Source organism: Marmota marmota, unplaced genomic scaffold (assembly GCF_001458135.2).
Source record: "Marmota marmota marmota unplaced genomic scaffold, marMar, whole genome shotgun sequence".
Lineage (NCBI taxonomy): Eukaryota > Metazoa > Chordata > Mammalia > Rodentia > Sciuridae > Marmota > Marmota marmota.
Window position 1 is genome coordinate 46,193,582 of NW_026000174.1, and position 19,961 is coordinate 46,213,542.

The following is a 19,961-nucleotide window of genomic DNA, read 5'->3' on the forward strand; positions in this document are numbered from 1 at the left end:
TGCCCCTAATTGCCCACATTCAGTGTCCATCCCAAAACAAGTTTTCGTTTCTTATAGACTTAGTGTTTCACAGAAAAACAGTGACCATTCAACCAACACAGGACTCATATCTCTGCTTGTCATTGACTGTTGCCTCTTTATAGATCAGAGTATATGAGGACCATGAATTTGGAGTCACTGGTTTAGTTCCATCTCTTACTAATTCAGTAACCAGGAATAAATTCCAACTTCTTAGAGCTTCTGTTTTGTGATTTGCAAAATAATCTTGTTTTGTGCCTCACCAGCTTCCCTGGGGACTTTATGAGGGGCACGTGATACATGGGTGTTGAATGATTTTGTGAATAGTATAGCATTGTATAAATGAGTTCAGTTATTAGTGAATTATGTTAGACATGGGAACAAAAATTGATTTTTATTTTTCAGTTCACATGAGGTACTAAAGAAAAACTCCTTTGATATCTGCTTACCTATGTCAAGTCATGGCTTTAGACAAGATTCATAAACACAACGTTTCTGGTTCTCTAACCCCAACACTCAGATTGTCATCAACCACTTGGAGTTCCTTGACTGAAGATGTAATGGAAGGCAGTTGGTGTAAGCACCTGCATCAATGTGCATGTTGTAATGGCTCCCATATAAGATAGAGGAACTTTTGTTTTATTTGAGAACTATTTTAATCATAATGATGGTGCTAAATGGGCTATTAGCTCTTAGTTACATTGTGATAATAGGGGAAAAAAACATAAATGTGATTTAACTGAGGATAATCTTTACTTATATGTGGATAAAAAAAGAGACCAGACTTGTCACTATACAAGGTCACCTCCTCTGTCAGTTACAGGTTGACTCTGTAGTAGACAATCCTAGTGCTGCTGTTCTGTTCCAGGAGGGAGAATTACAGAGAGATGTAATGTTAGGGGCGGGGGGAGGGGGGCGCTGCTAGCAATCTTTCTTTGCATTTCCTATGGTTATGTCTCTGGGCTATTGTGGGAATGATGCTTGAAGTTATTCTCCTAATGTTCTGTCTTTGGGAAAGAAGATTATTCATATATATTTAAAAATTTACTACCACAAATATATTATTTCAAGAGAAGCAACTTGATGTAATTGAAACACCATGAGCTTTGAAGTTAAACATGGATTCAAAAGTCAAATACTCAAACACCACATTAACTAGTCGCTAATGGATATAACCTTGGGAAATAACCTCTGTGAACTGCACATTTTGCACTTATACAGTAAAGATAATGGTACAGATATGTGATCTTCTATAATAGGGCTAGCACGTAGACACTCCCTATTGTAGTTTAGATATACAGTGTCCCCCAAAAGCTTATGTGTAAGACAGTTCAGAGGTGAAATGATTGGGTTATGAGAGCTTTCACCTAAACAGTGAATTAATTCCCAGATATGGATTAAGAGGGTAGTAACTGTAGGCGGGTAGGATGTGACTAGAGTAGGTCCATCAATGAGGAAGTTTGTATTCTGTCCCTGCTGAGCAGGGCACTCTTCTCTGCTTCCTAGTTGCCATGTCCTGAGCTGCTTTCTTCTATCATGTTCTATCATGTCCTTCTGCCATGATAATCTTCCTCAGTTGGGCCCAGAGCTAGGAAGTTCCAACCCTTGACTGAATCTCTGAAACTGTGAGCCAAACTAAACTTTTCCTCCTCTAAAATGGTTCTTGTCAGAACAATTTGGTCACAGCAGCAAAAAGCTGACTAAAACATTAAGTGCTTCCTGTAGTCATAATTTTTCAGGTTTACATTCAGGTAACAGCTGATCATCAAATGGAAGCTACAGTAGAAATTTTAACCACACAGTAAGAAGGCTTCTCTCTAAAACCAAAGGCCATCTCTAAGGCTGCTCACAACCCTGTGCTGTAATATAGCATTCACTGGATGGTATTTATTGAGCTTCAGGGAGAAGGAACGTTGCTCAAGGCCCATCAGAGAAAAGGCAAAATAGGAAATTTAGGTGAGGAATGAGTATTAAATGAGTATGTAATTGTAGGTGACCAGAGAAACTGTTTAATGTGGATTCAGACTTTGGGTGTAGACTACAGAACAGAATTTAAAGAAGTCTCATTATTTAATCCCCTGCTAAGTGGCAGGAACCCTACAAGTAGCTTGCATATGTGATTTAATTTACTCCTTATTCAGTCCTTCAAGATAGGTGGGATTATTCTCATTTTGCAAATGAATAAAAGAAGCTAAATAATTCATTGAAGGTCATATAGCTAGTAAGTTAAGGGCTAGGCTTCAACCTATTTCTGTCTGATTCCAAATCCTACTTTTTTTCCTACAAGGCCTATCTACCACCAAATCCTAGAGCCCTCTTGCTTAATCCAGTAATTTCTAACTCTGATTCTCAGATCCCAAGAGGATTCATGAAAATAGAAACAAAGTATATGCTCTGTTTTCAGTATTCCAAAAAATTTAATGGGAAATCTTAACATTAGATGCAATGGGTTTATACTTGTTAATAAAAATGCAAAGTTTCTTTGTTTAGGGTAGAGTTTATATTAACTTGTTTTCTCCCATCATGACCTCATTTTTCAGTTATTAATAATGCATTTAATTCTTATAAGAAAACTAATCCAAAATACTTTTCTGTCAAGACTTTTAAATTCTAAAGGCTATGGAGAGTAAGTAGGGGTCCTTGATGGTAAAAAGACTATGAAATAATAATTGAATATAAATACTGCAAACTGATAAGTCATCAGTCAAATCTGGCCAAAGGAGATGGGGTTTTTTGTTTGTTTTTATTTATGTATTTATTTTACAGTAGAATGCATTTTGACATATAGTATACAAATGGTGCACAACTTCTCATTCCTCTGTACATGGTTCAGAGTCACTCCACTAGTGTAATCATACATGTGTGTATATAGGGTAATAATGTCTGTCTATTTCTGTTGTCCTTCCTATCCCCATAACTCCATCCCTCTCCTGGCTCCTCTCTACACAAACTAAAGTCAAAGGAGGTGTTTTTTGATTCTTAAAGTGTATATGTGTGGCTTTTGTTTTATTTTTTTAGATTTAAATTTTTGAATAGCATTTAAAAGATTTTCATATCACAAAGCAGCCTTTTCACCCTCTTTGAAAAAGTTCTGTCAATACTGGATCCACATTTCTCCATGATAGTGACCAGGTGGAGCTGCACTGTTACTTAGTTGGAGAATGTGCTTCTAGTGTACCATAGCCTCCCTCTAGCCCAGTCCATTCATTTATGTTACCTGTCAGGCCCTATAAGCATTTGAATCTGTGATGTCTTAGGCTAGTTCAACTTGCTCATGTTGTAGCATAGTTATAGAAGAAAACCATTCCCTGATTACACTCACTCACACCTTTAGTGCCCTGTACGGTTTTGTGACACTTTATTATTTTATCTTTCATATAAACATTCATTTTCCTTGAGGTAGGTCACAGTCTAACCTCATGTCTTCTTAATTTATGAAAGTATCTAAACCCTTGATAGGTGCCAAATACATGCTCAGGACTTACTTACTAGAGTATAGTGACAAACAGTATGGGGTTTGGCATCAGAGAGACCTAGATTAGGTTACTAACCCCACTATTTACTAGGAGTTATGTAAACTGTTTCTTCAGCTTCCATTTTCTTATCTGCAAAATGGAAATGATTAGTGCTTATGATATTACGTGAGGACTGAATGACCTATTAGTCATAAGGGGCTCAGTTACAATGATAACATTTAATAACCAACTAGTGTTGGTGACTCCTTTACTTTGGCTGGACATGCAGTTGGCACTTACTTGATGCTTATTAAATGAACAGACTAATCAGTACAATGAATTGAATGTGTGAGTTAGATGTGTTTGAGCAGTAAAGTAGCTATAAGGGATGTTGTCACCAAAAGTGTCTCCAGTAGGCCTGGGGATCACAGATGTTTGATGACTTTGAATTCCTTGGTTTTGATGAGACCAGAGGAAGCACATTGGTGGCAGAATCAGCACCTAAATTTCTTTAAAATAGATTTATGATCTTACCTCTGTGGAATAGCATCAGACATTTAATGTAAGTTGATATAAGGTTGAAAAAAAAAAGAAATAAGTCTCTGATATACTTGCAAGGTAGACTCATGCTCAATGTTTTGAAAATATACTCAGGTCTTCAAACTTGTTCTGTGGGATAGACTCCCTGACACAGCAGCTAGAGATTATCTCCCTGAAGAATCATAGCAAATGCTATGAAGGGGGAAAAGCATTAGACCACCTTCTGGGGCTCCTGGTTTGTTTCCTCTTTTTACAGACTTCAGGACCAGGCAGAGAAGAACTAAACTCTTTAGTTTTGTGCCATCTCTGTCTCATTTAATTGTACACTGATTCTCTGAAATAGTTGACTATACAGATTATGAAACTGAAGCTTAGAGAGATAAAGGGATATATTCCACTTCTCACAGACATTGTAAATAACTGAGCCAGAACTTGGCTCTTTCTACAACTCTACATAGCCTCCAAAAGCCAACCTCAACACCCTTAAGCATACACAGTGCCTGTTAACCCCACTTCCACACAGTCCCGTAAAGAAATTCAAGGCTAGCAGAATGGTTTTATTGAATGAACACACACTGCCCTCTTTTTATTCACTTTCAGCTCTTATTAAGCACCTAAACACAGCATTTCATACTAAGGATACTGGGTAAATAAGTCAAAGGAGATCATTGCTCTGGTAGAATTTAATTTTAGTGGAAAGAAATAGAAAAAAAAACTTTTGGAGGTGAAATAGGATTGTGTTATGTAAAGTTAGGTCTTTTTGTAATGGCATTTGTAAAGGTATAATTGTGTTTACAGCTGAGGTTCAATTATTAGTTATTTAACAATCATTTACCAGAAATGACCTAGGAAACAAGAAAATTGGCCTTGAATCTGTACCTTTATTGTTATTACAGGTGTACACAGACATTTCTTTCCTTATTCTGTTAGTTTTCATAGATGGTTTTGCTATCTCTGTATTAGGGAGATGAGGGGATTGAATGACAGTAAGTGGCTTTTCCAAGGTTGCCCAGTTAGAACTGAAAGTGTCAAGAGGCAAGACTTAAAGAAGGCCTTCTATTCTATATCTATATCCCATGTCTTTGTTCTCATTGCTACCTTTGCTCAAAACACAACCCTTCTTTTCTCCTCTCTTTCCAAAATGCCTTCATCCTGTCTCAGACCCGTAAACTAGGAGGCACACTCATCATCTTCTCTCAGGTTTTTCATATTCCAGTCAATCTGCTAATCAAAATACTTCCTACCACCTCTATCCCTCCATCCTTGTCCAAGCCACATCATTTCTCCAAGGATCCTACTGCCTTTTGCCTGTTGCCACTTTTCTCATCCTTCCCACCACCCCCGCTCCCAGTCCATTTCTCACATAGAAGCTCAAGGGAACAAAATTTCAGGGTACAAAGAAGATCATGTAATTCTTGAATTCTGAATTGTATCACACCCAGAATTTGCTTCAGAAATACCCAGGGGAAAGCGGGCCTACAAAGCCATGCAAGACAAGTCTTGTCTCCCTCTGTGTCCTCATGCTGCGGGTTCACCCCATTGCTCACATGAACCACACTGCTTTCGTACTCTTCTTCATACAGATTGGAGTTCCTGCTTACATCAGGGACTTTGTGCCCTTACCTCCTGTGTCAGGGCCCTTCTGCCTGAATGAATGCTCATCTCCAGATCTTCATGTGACCCATTCTCTGATTTTATCCAGGCCTCTGCTGAAATGTTGCTTCTTAAGACCTTTGTTTCTTAGTCTGCTTCAGTTTTCTGCATATACTTGTCACCACATGAAAAGGTGTCATATATTTTAACTCATTGTTTTCCTTCTTCCTCACTAGGAAGTAGGTGAGGTAGAAAGCTGTCTCATTTACAGACCCTGTGTGCTGTAGACCATAACAGGCACCCATTTGATTTTTTTTTTTTTTAATAAATCAATAGCTGTGTGAACTCTATTTTGTGAATTGTGGAAAGAACCCTGGTTTGGCATAGATTCACTGATCACACCCATCTGTCACCTTATGTGGGTCATTTACCTTCCTTAGTTATTTGAATCTGTTATTCTAGTGGAAAAAAATTGACAAAAAAATTAATAAACCACTAAATGAACAAACTAATTTTTAGAAATTTAAACAGGGAAAATTGGCAAAAGGGCTGGAGAATGGAATCTATTGTAGATAAGGTGTGCAAAATGGGCAAAGTAGTATATATTGAGCTGAAACCTGGCTGAAAAAAGGAATCAACCAAAAATGGATGTGGACAGCATTATAGAAAAGGACAGAGTTCAGATCCACATCAAACCCCTTCACCTTTTAGACATTTTTTTTCTTTTTTGATGTAATGTCGTTAGCCTCAGTTACTGTTCACTGCAACCTGGATGGTCAGGACCCAGATATGGTCGCGTCATTCGGAAACCTTCAGATTTCTTGTTATACTGATAGAATTCAGACATCTCAGAAAGGAGCTGCTGGATGATATGAGCATTTGTTTTGATATCAAATGGGTTATCCAAGATGTCTTTGATCATCACAAAACAACAAAGAAGAAAACAAAAATGTTAAAATAAAAGCAAAAGAATATTATTTTTGTATAGATGAGTATAAAGACTAAATATATGGTATGAAATAATTTGGGGAGTAGTGAATGCAAATAGGGATAAAGTAGAATAACTTTTAAAATGATAAGAATTAGGAATTAGAAAGTAGCTTGCTATGTTTCAAAGATAAAACCGAATAATAAGGCTATCCAGGCTATCATTGACCTTTCAGATAATTCTTTTATTGGTTCCGTATTTCAACAAATCTTTAATGATTTATCTACTGTATCTAGTTGTATGTCAAGTAGTGGAAAATGCTTTGAACTACTAAAATAAGAATTTTTGTTTCTGAGACATTTTAACAATCTAGTAGGGTTAAGAGACAAATAATTTTAAAAGAATATATTATGTACCAGTAGAGATTTTTATGGAGTGCTCTAAGAAGTCTAAGGGGTGGGGAGAATTGTAATCCTATGGAGGATACTTCTAGAGGAGATACTGTTAAATCTCAGTCTTAAAGGGCATATATAAATTAGCCAGTTAGATCCAAGGGAATAAAATTCTTGGCAGAGAAAAGATCACATACTTAATATATATAGGGCTTTTAATTCTCCAGAGTATTTATACAATATATCAGTTAGCATTATGTTCAGCTTTCAATAACAGAAAACTGGTTAAAGTAGCTTAAACAAATAAAGGTTGGTTTGTTTCACAGAACAAATTTGGAGGAAGGCTACTGCTGGCTATGGTTCAGTGGCTCGTGTGTGTCAGGGCTGCCATGTGTCTCTTAAGATTTCCTGGACTTCTTACTTTATGATTGTAAAGGGACTGTAGCATTATATCCATGTTCAAGTATAAATAGGATATCAAAAGAAGGGCCATGTCTCTGTTAATAGGAAAGTAAGCACTTTCCCAAGAAACACACCCCTCAACCCTATCACCACCAAACTGGAAGACTCTCTGCTTCTACACTATCATACATGAACTGAACTACATGGCTACCCCTAACTGCAGTGTAGGCTGGATACACAAATATTTAGCCCTTCAACCCTCCATAGCAGAAGGTAGCCAAGAGAATAAGTTAGGGGGGTAACTCCTGAGTCAACCATTTAGTAGTATCCATCACACATATCATTTCATTTGCTCCTTGTAATAAGCTTGTGAGGTGGGGAGAGTGAGTTTTATTATCTCCACTATAGTGATAACAAAAGTTATTGATTTTACATATATGCCTATTATGCATCTAAGTACTTTATATATGTTCTCTCATTTCCTTCTCCTGCAGTCCAGGGGATGAGTAGGTTCTCCTTATTTTATAGATGTATCCAAGTAACATATCTGAGGTATAGGCAGATATTGACATAATTTTCCCAGCATCACAAAACTAGCCTACAACAGATACAGGGTTCAAACCATAGTTCTCCACGATGCCAACCTGATGCTCTTCTTGATTCTTCTGCCTTTTAATTATCAAAATTCCCCCTGTGGATCCAGGAATGTGCCATCTCACTGACATTGCCCAGAGCCCTTGAAGCTACCCCATGCCCTGTTACTCCTTTTAATTTACATGACCCACTCCTCTTTCTTCATTATTGCTTTTATGGACACAGAATCCAGCAACACATTATTTTAAATGTCCTGCCATTATGAATGCATTTCCTTTCATCGTAATGGCACCAACTATAATGAATACATTTTGTTTCTGTGCAGATGTCACTGGCGTTTTCAGTGCTCCATTCTAATTTATGTTAGAAAATGAGTGCTTCAAGTATTGCCCAGGCTCCCATTACTCCAGAGGAAATGAGGAACACCCTGTGTGTGTGCATATGTTTTTGCATTCATGGAGCAGATAGAATGTTTTGGTCAGAATGAATTGTATGCCTGAAATGAGAGGCTAGGCCTTTCCTGGAAGGGCATATTGAAGGTAATTTGCTGTGCATATTAGCAAACCTGTGCAAGCAGGTTTCTTTGTGAATGGTTTGGTCTACTTAATAGCTACACATTGTACTCATATTTTTGTGTTAGAAGGAAAAACTCCTCTTCTTTAGGAATCCAGGTTTGGGGCGCACCAAAATCCTCTTGCCTTCATGTACACAGGCAAAAAAGGTTGCTGATAGGCTGAGTGTAACATTCACCTTGTTCATTAGCCAACAGTGACATAACCTTCAGTGTTGGGGTGAAGAGTGAGACAGTTCCACTTGGAAGCAGAATGTGCTGGGATTGAGATTAGTTATGAGAATTGATCTTTATGGTGAGAGCTGGCTCATTTCGTAGAAGATGGTAGTAGTCAGACTCTCACACTCTGGATTGTGGAGAGGAGCTAGGGTACTCAACTATCCAATAAATGGCCTTGTGTTTCAAGAAATACCTCTCCAGGCCTATGTAGACATTCAGGCAGTCTATAGGGGATTCTTGGTATGGTATATTTATATATGTCTTTCTTAGTCTTGGGATCTCAGCAGTTAAAGGGATTTGGAAGACAACTTGTAAGACCTAATATTATGAGTCATCATTCAAGGATTCTGGAAATTAAAAAGAAGGAGGGTGGTAGTTTACAGAATATAAAAATATCCTAAGTTCCTGTGAAATACTACATGTCTATCTCATATCTTTTCCAGCTGAGTCTTTTAAATATGCAGGAGTTGTCCCTTAATAAAAATCGGCTACTTAGTTTAAAATTACTGACTCAGTAATTACAGTGCAAATCAAAGCAAGAATAGTGGTTGCAAACTGAATTTAGAATGAGTTATGTGTATGCATTTATATACACATGTACATACAGTAAACATATGTTAAGGGGTCTGGAAGTGTTTGTTTTGCTTCCACCCATGTCCCAAAGGCCAAAATCCTTTCTAAAATTTGACTTGGGGAAGAAGTAAAATATCCCTATCTTTAAGTTTGTTTAGTTATCACCAGGTTTTTACTGCTAAAAATCTATCAAGAACTCAGTTTGTACAATTTCAGTATCTGTAGTATCTCTCCTGTTTCATAGGAGGTGCCTTTCCCTCTTTGAGTCTCTCAAGCCTTAATTTTTACATGGTGCATCACCTGACTTATGTCAAAATAGGAAAGACATACTTGGAAGAACTAGTTTTCCCAAATCTATCTAGAAGTATAAGCCTAGATAAAACTGGTGCAGTAACCTTAAAGATATTATTAATTCATGCTAGAAAGTTCCTAATGTTTGACCTATACTGAAAAGTTTACTCGTTTATAGGAAATTTTATAGAATCAAAAATACTGTTGGGGGGGATTAGTTAAAACGCAAATGACTCTAACTCTGTGTTGAATCTTTGAGTCATATATTTCCCAATTTTGTGAATTCATTTAGCAGTGATGCCTGCTGTATCCTCTAAAAGAAAACAGCAGGGGGTAAGACCATTCAGGCACTGCATATCTAGGCGCTCTGCTCTGCAGTTCACCATTTCCTCAGGAGCAGTGATTTAAAACACATTTTATTTTTGCCCTCGGCAGGGTTAGTCTTCCTTCAGCCTGGAAAGCCTGTTTGAAAAGGATAAAGAAGTGAGGATGCAAATAGAAGTTGCCTCCTGCAGTGCTGGCTTCAGGTTTCTGTGGACAGAGGACCAGAAGGCAGAACAGCTTTGTGATACAACTGCAGGAGACCAAAATCCAAGAAAAATCTCTGTTCTCCAAGACCCTTTTGGTATTGAGATTGGCCTTTATAGTGAGGAGCAGGGACAACAACACGATAACAGCCTGATTCTCCTTCACTTCACTACTATCTATGCATTGAACTAACCCATTTTAAGAGCCACCCATTTTAAGAGTTCTTAGCAAATGTGCCTTTAGGGGACTGTATAACTAGAAGCAGAGCCATTTGCATTAATTCATCCTATATATGTCTTTGGCCCCCTAAAGCATTCAAGGTTCCCTGCCATCTGGGTATATAGTACAATTTCTAGTCTCTAAATAGCTCTGCTTCTAGTCTTCTCTAGGTGACTGAATCATATGGAAGAGGACCAGCCCCAGAGAGAATGTGGTGTCCTATTTCCTGGACCCAGATTGTTTGCTTTATAAAGTATCCATCTTTTGCTAGGTATAATGTTAAGGACTTTTGCCGCAGTCTGGCTGGGCACAAATAACCGAGCCGCCAGGAGGCACTTGTAGGTTCAAACAGGAACTACTTATTGCCCGAACTCTCACTGGCACACACGCGCGCACTCCCCGGTAACTCTCCCAGCCCTCCACCGGGCTCCGGGAGAACTCAATGGGAACTCTGCGAAAACTAAAAAGTAGCGGGTGCCCGAGGCAGCAGGAGCTACCCAATTGCCAGACAGCAGGGGTCTAGATACAGCTGAATACACAGCCTGTTTCAATACAGCATCATCCAGTCACAGCAATTATACACAGCTTAACTTAATTATCATCATCTTAATGGCTCCCTGTGGTATCACCTCTCAACCACTCCTTCTGGCAAAATGCCAGGCGCCATCCCGACTCGGCTGTGGCTCTCAACAGACTTTAACATGGCTTCCTATTTAGTTCACAACTACTCTGTTAAAAGGTTTTATTGGACCCATTTTACAGATGAGGATACTAGAACTCAGAGAGGGAAGTGACCTTCCCTACCTCAGTTTCCAGTCCTTTTCTTTTCAGTGGCTATTAACAATTAGGAGATTGAAGATAGATCCATCAAAGAGTTTGTATTAATTCAACTAAGATAGGTGGGTTGATGCCTCTTTATATCAGGTAGACCAAAGAAGCTACCACATTCTGCAGAACCCTCACACTCCTACTAATTACCAAGTCAGAGTGATACAGAGCTGGCAAGGACTCACAGTCAACCCAGCTTTCTTTCACTGTAAAAATATGGGTTTACAGTTGATCAGATGTAGACTTTAGCAACAACCAAGTCATTCACCTCTCTGAACCTGTTTCCACATCTGTAAAACAGAACCAAAATGCCTTCTTCACAGAGATGCAGTCTTAATTGGATAAAGAAGAGACTGTAATTATTGATGATAATGAATTCGCCTTGAATAAATTTTTAGAAATATATAGTTGCTTGAAATGTCATTTTGCTCTGTGTTAGCAAATGTTTTCCCAATCCTCTAAAGTATTTTGGCCCCAGCAGGAGAGTGGTTAGAAGATAGTGTTCTTCAGTTTCCCAAAGGCTGATCCATTCTCTAGAACCAACTTAGCTTTTTAAGTCAATTTTTTTTCCTCCAAGGTAGGAAATGGGCATTTACTTTCTGCCCTCCCCATCTTATAGTTCTTGAAGTATTCTCTCACCTCCCTTTTGTGATTTCCTTAAGTGCTTTTAATGGTTGCTTGACACTGGAAAGATATTCCCAGCAGGCTGCTTGTTCCTTAATGTGAATTTGTGGCTGACCTCTGGGAAAGCTATGCTGGTGGGCCTTGGGACTGGAGGAGGGAGCAAGACTCGGTTCCAGCAAAGTGAGATGATGGGTCTCTGAGCAGCTGGCAGGCAGCTGGAGGAGTGGCTCTGAAGATTGCTCTCATACCTTCTGTCACCTTGGTCCATTGTATCTGGAAGTATAATCAGCAGAGAATTGTGGTGAACTCAGAGTTCTTAAATGGTACCAGTAAAAGCACAAAGCAAGACAGAAACAAAGATAATAAACATAGGGCAGCTAGCAGTACATTTTTTTCAGTGTCTGTTTTACCACCATGAACAGAAATGGCATCCTTAGGAGCACCCTAGATACAACTAGAGTTAATCATCCATTATATCACAGCCCTATCACCTGGGGACCTAGACTGTTACCCACTTATTTTTTCTTTTTAACCTTTTAAGTATGTCTTCCCCAAGGGGAAAATGCAGATCCCTTGTATCTTCATTCCACATTTCTTCTTAGATACATAGCCAACCAAGGCTGTAAGTGATGAATAAAGATACCCTCAAGCAGCAGCTCTCTGTCTAGAGGAGGAAAAGCCAGGTATTCATACCAGGTTAATATCACCACCAGTACCCTGTAATAGTAGGTGATCATTGCCAGGCAAATTAATTTCACATTAAGTGCTTCTTACCCAATCTTGTTTGACCCTCTTGAACCTTCTCACTTCATCTAAAACCACAAAGCCAGGACTTTATAAAGATGCTTCCAGTATTCACCACTGTTAACAGCCATCATTTAAAACTCCTCATGTTGTGTACCACTTTCTAGTCTTTCATTGAATTATTATCTTGTCTTTGCACATGACTCACTTCACCATTCTTTGCCAGTTTTTATGCCAAGCTTGCCTCTTTGGCAGGTGTTTGTATATATTCTCTTGATCAAGCCACTTTCTAGCTCACAAGTCTTTGGTATCCTTCAGTTCTTCTGCTTTCTCATGAATAGTTTAACCACTGAATTCTCTGTGGCCCCCCAGCAGGATACTTATTCGGGGAACCTGAGGGTGTGAGATGTTAGTTCCTAAAGGCTGGAGTAGTCCACACAGTCTTTTTGGAAGATATAGACTTTAAGGCTGGTTATGATTTGGGGATGGAAAGAGAAAGAATATTTGTATTCCTTACTAGAGCAAGAGAGGTCTTGTTATGACTTGTTAACAGTTGTTAAAACTGTCATTGTGAAGGAGGAGTTTAGAACTGGAGCTGTCACAGAGATTTAAGGATTATCTATGGATTTCAGTGCCATTACTGCTCTTTACCAGGGAGGAAGGAAGGGGAATGAAAGAAAATATAGCCTCTAGTAAGGAGTTATATCAGTTGAATTCATGGAGTCATTCTGCTCAAGAGCTAAGTGGGTGATCATCTTGCCTTTCAAATAGACCAGTACAGTAGCTCCCAGGACTAGTTGCCAGACCCCCAAGGTTAGTTTGACTCTATTTCTAAGGTCTGATCTTCCCATCCTCTTTAGTGGGCAGGAAGAGGTATATGGTTAGCCTTCAGAGGCATTGGTCCCAGCACTGTCAGAAATCAGACCAGGAAAGATAGCTGAAGAAACAGTTTGGGAAAGAAAACAGCTTTCTCTGCATTTGAACATGAAACAAGTAATTCCGTAGGCTTTACTTAAACTTGTATACACAGAATTGTCACTCTTCTTTGTATCTTTTTTTTCTTTCTTTCATAGTTTTTTAATTTAAAAGCAATTCTCAAAAGAATTTTCTCATCTTTTACCCCAAAGTGGTTGGCTGAAATATTTATTTTGTTACCATTCCCTCCCTCCTACCCTTTTCTGCTGTGCAGAATGAATATTGCCATGCAGTGTTTCAAGTAATGACTGAATTGGAAAAGCTAAATATCTATGCACTTTGTTTTAACTTCTCAGGCTGGTGTAAAAGAGCCAACTAATATATTTATTGTTTTGTAAACCTGAATTTGATTAGAACTCAAAATGTGAGAGCCTTAAAATTCATTCAATCCATTTGTATTTGGGGTAAAAATGGGAGTTCATAACCCACTTGAATCAAATGTATGAAAGATGATATGTCATGAGCTTTGTAATGTTTTGAACAACCAATTAAAGAAAAAAAAAATTCATTCAATCCAAGGAGGAAAAAGGGAACAGAGCCATATGTAGTAAAAGTCTAATGTGTGTGTGGCACTGTCTTGCATACTATTTCATGAGAAAAATAAACACTTGCTAGCATTTCTCATGTGCAATGTGCTTTTACTTTCATAACCTGGGACTTGAAGTAAGGAAACTGAGGCCCACAGGAGTAAATTTTCCAGTTGATCGGTGGAAGTACTATATTCAGACTTTGATTTCTTTGTGCGCTTTCTGCTTCTCTCTGTCTTTCTGAAAGGTATGGTTGAGAGTTTTGACGTCAGGTAGCCCTGGCATCCAAATTGTTGACTCTAGCCATGAGTTAGGCAATCTTAAATGCAGATTAGACTTTACTTATCTTTTAGGGGCATATTTCCCTAGTGTCCTTTGGGATATTTGGGCTACCCTCTCTGACTGGGCCTGTAATTAGGCCAATAGAGAGCAGTTGCTTTCCAGGTATCATAAATAAATGTTCTGACACATAAACAGGTTCTTCTGCATATAGAAGAAATGATATTGAAAAGATTATGTCATTTGGGTATCATAGAGAGCTGGTTTCAGGAAAAACTGGAAGAAGAGAGAAAAATGTGTCTTTAATAATCCTTATCTGCTCCTTTCAGCATCCTGTACTTAACACTCCAGTTCTGATACTTCAAAGATTATCAGTTTTCTTTCCCCAGCAAGGCCTACCATTCTACCACCTCATCCCATCAACTTCTGTGATGACATTTGGCTCATTCAGGAGCTCTGCTGTGCTCAAGTGGCTTATGGTGGTCCTGTGGCCTCCTCTCATCTTATAATATATACTGATTTTTAACTCTAGGGCTTCAGAAAGAACTTTTTAAGTAGAGTACCTTAGACTAAATAATAAACTTTAATGGGGACTTTAGACTCAAAAGTGTATGGGAGAAGATCTTTTGAAAATTGGTGAAGGCCTTGGCTGTTTTTTCACTTGCTATCATGTTGGTTATCTGTTAGTTCTTCCAGTATAGGACAGTTGAGTTCAGAGCAATGGGCTTTCTTCAGTCTTGAGATTGGGTAGGACATACAAAGGATGAAAAGCTGCAGTTTTCAGTTCCTACCTCTCTCAGATTTGACTCTTCTGTTTGGGGTATTCATGCGTTTGGGTTATCTAGTGATGACCAGACTAAAGCTCTCACTCATCTGATGGCAGTGAACTGCCATCCCAAGAAAGCCTCTGGACTGACTGAAAGTAAACTGGATCTCCTCAGCTGTATACAACAACCTTCCTCCCAGTAGGGGCAGGTTTCTACAGTCTAGACCTGTTGACTGCATCATAAACTTTCGTAGTATGGAGTATATTGTGTATATATACATATGTGTGTGTATGTGTATATGTGTGTGTGTATATAGTGTGTGTGTTATATATTATATGTAATATGGTGGAGTATAGTTGGGGATGGGTTTCTTTTCCATTTCCCAGGGAGACTGGGAAATGGAAAAGACTGTTGATTGCAAGGGGAGGGATAGGACTGGGTAGTAAATAGTCAGGGAACCAGGCAATAGAACAAGGACCCTGTCTTCCCTTCTACAGACATCTACTCCACAGTTACCCTCATCTCAGAGAAGATGTGCTGGCAGAGATGCTTGAATTACTACTCTAAGACATCTCAATGTGTTACTGTTTTTCCAACTCAGAACTCTCACTGTCCCTAGCATGGGTCTTAAATTGGACAAGTGAAGCTGGCTTTGGCAAAGAGGAACCCTAAGCTCTATTTGGGAGTTAGTGTTCTTTCACTTCAGACCCCCAGCATCACCACATTAACACCTGTGTCACTATTCCAAACTGAATCTCAGATCTGCACTGATGGGACAGTCACATGCAAGCAGTCTGATGCCAGCCTGCCCCCACACAGGCTTTATATTGAGATCCACTGGGTATTTTGTTTTTCTTTTTTTCCTGAAACATCTGTTTGTGCTGCCTTGGGGAGTGTTGCACAGAACACAGCCTGTATATTTTAAACATAGCCCTTGTTCACATTTTGAGAGCTGGCAGTGTGGTAGACACCATATGGAGCCCTGACACCCTTCTCATCTATTCTTTTCCATCTACATCCCCCGTCTTATGAGATTCTTCAAGCATGAACCATGAACATTAGCATTTTGAGCTGCTGATGAGTCACTCTCCTCTCAGTCTATCCTCTCATACTTTATCTGTAGTCCTTCTGAATTCTTCATAATTCCCTGAATGTGCCCAACTGTACACATCTTTAAAAGTTTGCTCAAGCTTTTTCCTTCACTTGGCATGCCCTCTTGTTGTTGTCTTTCTGGAAAATAACAATCCATGTGTCAACACCGAGTGATAAAGTCATTTCTGGCACTGTAGGTGGAGCTCACCACTTCTTTCTCTGTCAGCCCATGGAGTACATTCTTTGCCAGAATGCAAGGTCCTTTAAGGTAGAGACTCTATCTGATTCACCTTTTGTGTACTGTCATTTGCATTTAATAGGGCTCAGTTCAGTCCCTGTGAGGTGAAAGAGAAATGACTAACTTCAGGATGGTAATGATATGAAAACAGTTGAATTTGAATGTTCACTACACATTAGGCAGTATGCTGAACACTTTGTCTGTTGTCTCATTTAATACTTGGCATCAATTGTAAGAGGCAATACTGTATCCTGTCTGGACAAATACAGCCAAGTTGACTTTATACACTCCACTCATATGACCTCCACTCAACATAATCTCCTGCCCAGCGTTAAAAATAAGGTATATGCCTTGGTTGTAGTTCCAGCCCTACCTATCTGGGACTTTGAACCACTTTATTTCTCTGCTCCTTGTTTTCTTCATCTGTAAAATGAGTGTCAGTCTTATTAGTGCACAGTATTATGAAAACTGAATGTAAAAATTTTGGTTAAGTGATTAGTTCAGAATCTAATAAATAACAGCATCCATTTAGTGAGTACTTATGTCATTATTGTCTTTTTACTGCTGTGGAGACTTTATAGAGGTATCTCACTCAAGGTCATACTGCCAGCATGTGCCAAAGTTTAGTTGTATATATTTTCTACTATTGGTCACAACCACCACACTACTAACCCAGCTCTCCCACTTCTGGATCTGGGCTTCAGCTGACATGTCATCAGAAGGAAAGTGTGGAATGAAGGAAGCGATGAATTAAGCACCCCTTCACGTCTCCCTTGGCCTGGATTTCTTAATACCTTCCTCATCTCTTTCCCTCTGACAAATGTCCATGTGTGGGATAGATGGCTTAAAATCATGAAATCCAAGCCTGCCTTGAGAATAGCTCACAGCTAGAACACAGAGCATTGGAAGTTGCCACTTGAGCAGCTGTTCTATAGGAAAGCCAGATGAGAACATTTCCTCATGGCGATGAATTGGTTCTTCAGATTTCCTTGTTGGGGAAGGTTAGACATGAGCTTGTTTCTGCTGTGTCTTTAGTGACAAAAGCATTCCCTGCCTGTCAACCACACCTGTCCTTTACCACTAAGGCCTACTTGTTTGCTAGAGTAATCATTGTTTATGATACAGTATTTTAATGGCTGGGGTACTAGTCGTTAAATATGTGAGTTCATTCCAGTGACAATCAGAAAAAAAAAAAAATGGAATCTAGGTTCACCTGTAGAAGTGAAATTCCTGAGCAGTATCTTCAATACCAGCAGGCAGCCCACAGTTTGCCTGGGAATGTTTCTAAAAACATTTAATTATTTATGGGGTTGCTTTGGTTAGTCATGTATTCGCTTAATTTTTGAGACAGGGTCTAACTTTGTTCAGCCCAAGCTGGTCCTTGGGCAACTCCTGAGCTCACACAATCTTCCTGCCTCAGTATGCTCAAGCACATTACCACATACTAGAGATATATCAGGGAACAAATCATTAAAAGACCCTTGACACCTGAAAATAAATTTTAGATAGTGGCCAGTGCAAAGAAGACAATACAACAATCTGATATAATATTGCAGAGATGGTGGGTTGGCTATTTTGGTTTGCTTGGTTGGGGACAGCCTCTGAGAAAGTGACTTTATAACTAAGGCCAAAATGTTAAGGAATCAAAATGTTAAGGAGTCAGTCATTCTAAGATCTGAGAGGAGGAGCTTTTGAGACAGAATGGCAAGTGCAAAGACCTTAAGGTGGGAACAAGCTCAACTTACTTAAAGAACATAAGGAAAACCAGTGTGGCTAGAATATGGCATTTATCAGGTTGTAAGGGCAGGCAGGGGCCAAAGCAAGTAGAGATTTGTGAGCAATAAGGTTATATGGAAGGATTTTTTTTTTTTTTAAGTAGGGCAATGATATACCTTTTGTACATTTAAAAAATACAACTCTGTGAATGCAGTCTGTAAATATACAATAGTTAATTAAAAGTAGAAGTAGAAGCCAGGCACAGTGGTACACATCTCAGTCTTAGCTACTGGGGAGGCTGAGGCAGAAGGATCTCAAATTTGAGGCCAGCCTTATCAACTGAGACCCTGTCTCATAATAATAAATAGATAGATAGATAAAGGGCTGAGGCTGTAGTTCAGTGGTAGCACATCCCTGGGTTCTATAACTATAACAACAACAAAAAATGTTTCTAAAGGGGCTGGGGATGTGGTAGAACATTTGCCTAGTATTCATGAGGCACTGGGTTCAATTCCCAAACTGGGAGGAAAAAAAAAAAAAGAAAGAGGAAGACCAGTCTAGACAACTATAATAATTCAAGTGATCGATGGTGATGGCAGTAGAGAAGACAAATGGATGGACATGGGAAAGGTTGTGCACAGTGAGTCAGAAGGACTTTCTGTTGGGCTCACTGGGATAGGGAGGTGGTACCAATTCTTAAGGGTTTGAGCACAGTGATTGGCACATAGAAAGCACTCAATATTTGAGAGCTGTTATGGTGTTACCAACAAATGGCCTATTATCAAACACTAAGAGAACAGGTTTGAGAAAGAATCTTGAACAAATGACAGACTGGTGTCTACAGTGAAAATGGGTGACCAATTTGACTGTCTATCTCCCTCTCGCTCCCTCCCACCCCACGTTCATATAAATAGTCTTAGAGAGACAGTGGGGGTTGCAAGGTGGTGTTTTCAGGAGCCTGAAACTCCTGACTTTCAGGCAGTCTCACTCCACCATCAGCTCATTAGTATGTCTGTTGGCCTCCCTCAGCCTTGATTTGATTTCTTCATGTGATGTTACTAACTACAAATATATTGGGCACCTACTATGTGACAGGCCCCATGCCAGGCTCTTTATACATATCTCAAGCACTCTATACATTAATTTCACTTAATCCTCTTGAGACCTCTTCCAAGCAGTTACTAAATTGTCCTCCATTTTCAGATAAAAATACAGAACTCAGATCCCACAGCTAGTACATGACGGAACTGTAACTCAAACCCAGGGGGTTCTAACTCTTAAACCCACAATCTTAACCCTCTACCATATGAAAATTAGCACTAGGTCATTAAGAGTTGGTATGCTTCCAACTTCTGAACCTCTTCTCAGGGTCATCATGGAATTTGAAAGCTACACACACAAACACACACACATTATTTATAGTGATCAGAGATTAGTATCAAGAGGGTATTTATTTATTGATTCCTTCTCCCTCTCTCTTTGGTAACTTATACAGCGGCTGAGGCAACAGGAAATTTGAAGGCCAGCATTGTATTAAATCTTACATTTAAGATTTCAGTGGAAGGAAACTGCTTAAGAGAGATTTGGCTTCCCTTATTCACATACCAAGAGAAGATAGGGAAACTGGGTCAGGTGTTATCCTGAAGGTGTGGGGAAACAGGAAAGGTAAACCTTTGGGCTATTTTCTGCTTCTAGCTCCTAAACTGCCAGACCCCATTGGAGGATATGAGATAGGTTCTTTTCAGCCCTCAACACAGGACACCCTCAGTGATATGAAATCCGGTATTGCTATGGGAGGGAAAGGAGGTTGGGAAAGAGTGGAGAAAAGGAAAAACTTACCTCCACCAT

At 39.2% G+C, this 19,961-nt stretch overlaps 1 protein-coding gene and 1 long non-coding RNA gene across 4 annotated transcripts in view; both read left to right on the forward strand.

Moving 5' to 3' along the window:
- Trim44 (tripartite motif containing 44) overlaps positions 1–19,961 on the forward strand; it is a 104,460-nt gene that overhangs the window by 71,658 nt on the left and 12,841 nt on the right. Inside the window, exon 4 of one of the 3 annotated variants that reach the window (XM_048788596.1) lies at positions 10,012–10,474. The exons of 1 other annotated variant lie outside the window; for it this stretch is intronic. In XM_048788596.1, the coding sequence (XP_048644553.1) occupies positions 10,012–10,063 (52 nt within the window). In that variant the 3' untranslated portion in view covers positions 10,064–10,474. Of the gene's footprint in view, positions 1–10,011; positions 10,475–19,961 lie in introns of those variants that run through there. One more of the 3 variants, XM_048788595.1, reaches the window with a different exon arrangement.
- Positions 10,883–19,933, forward strand: LOC125612096. Its single transcript, XR_007342401.1, has 3 exons — positions 10,883–13,392; positions 14,630–14,635; positions 19,920–19,933. It is a non-coding gene; the product is annotated as an uncharacterized LOC125612096 (long non-coding RNA).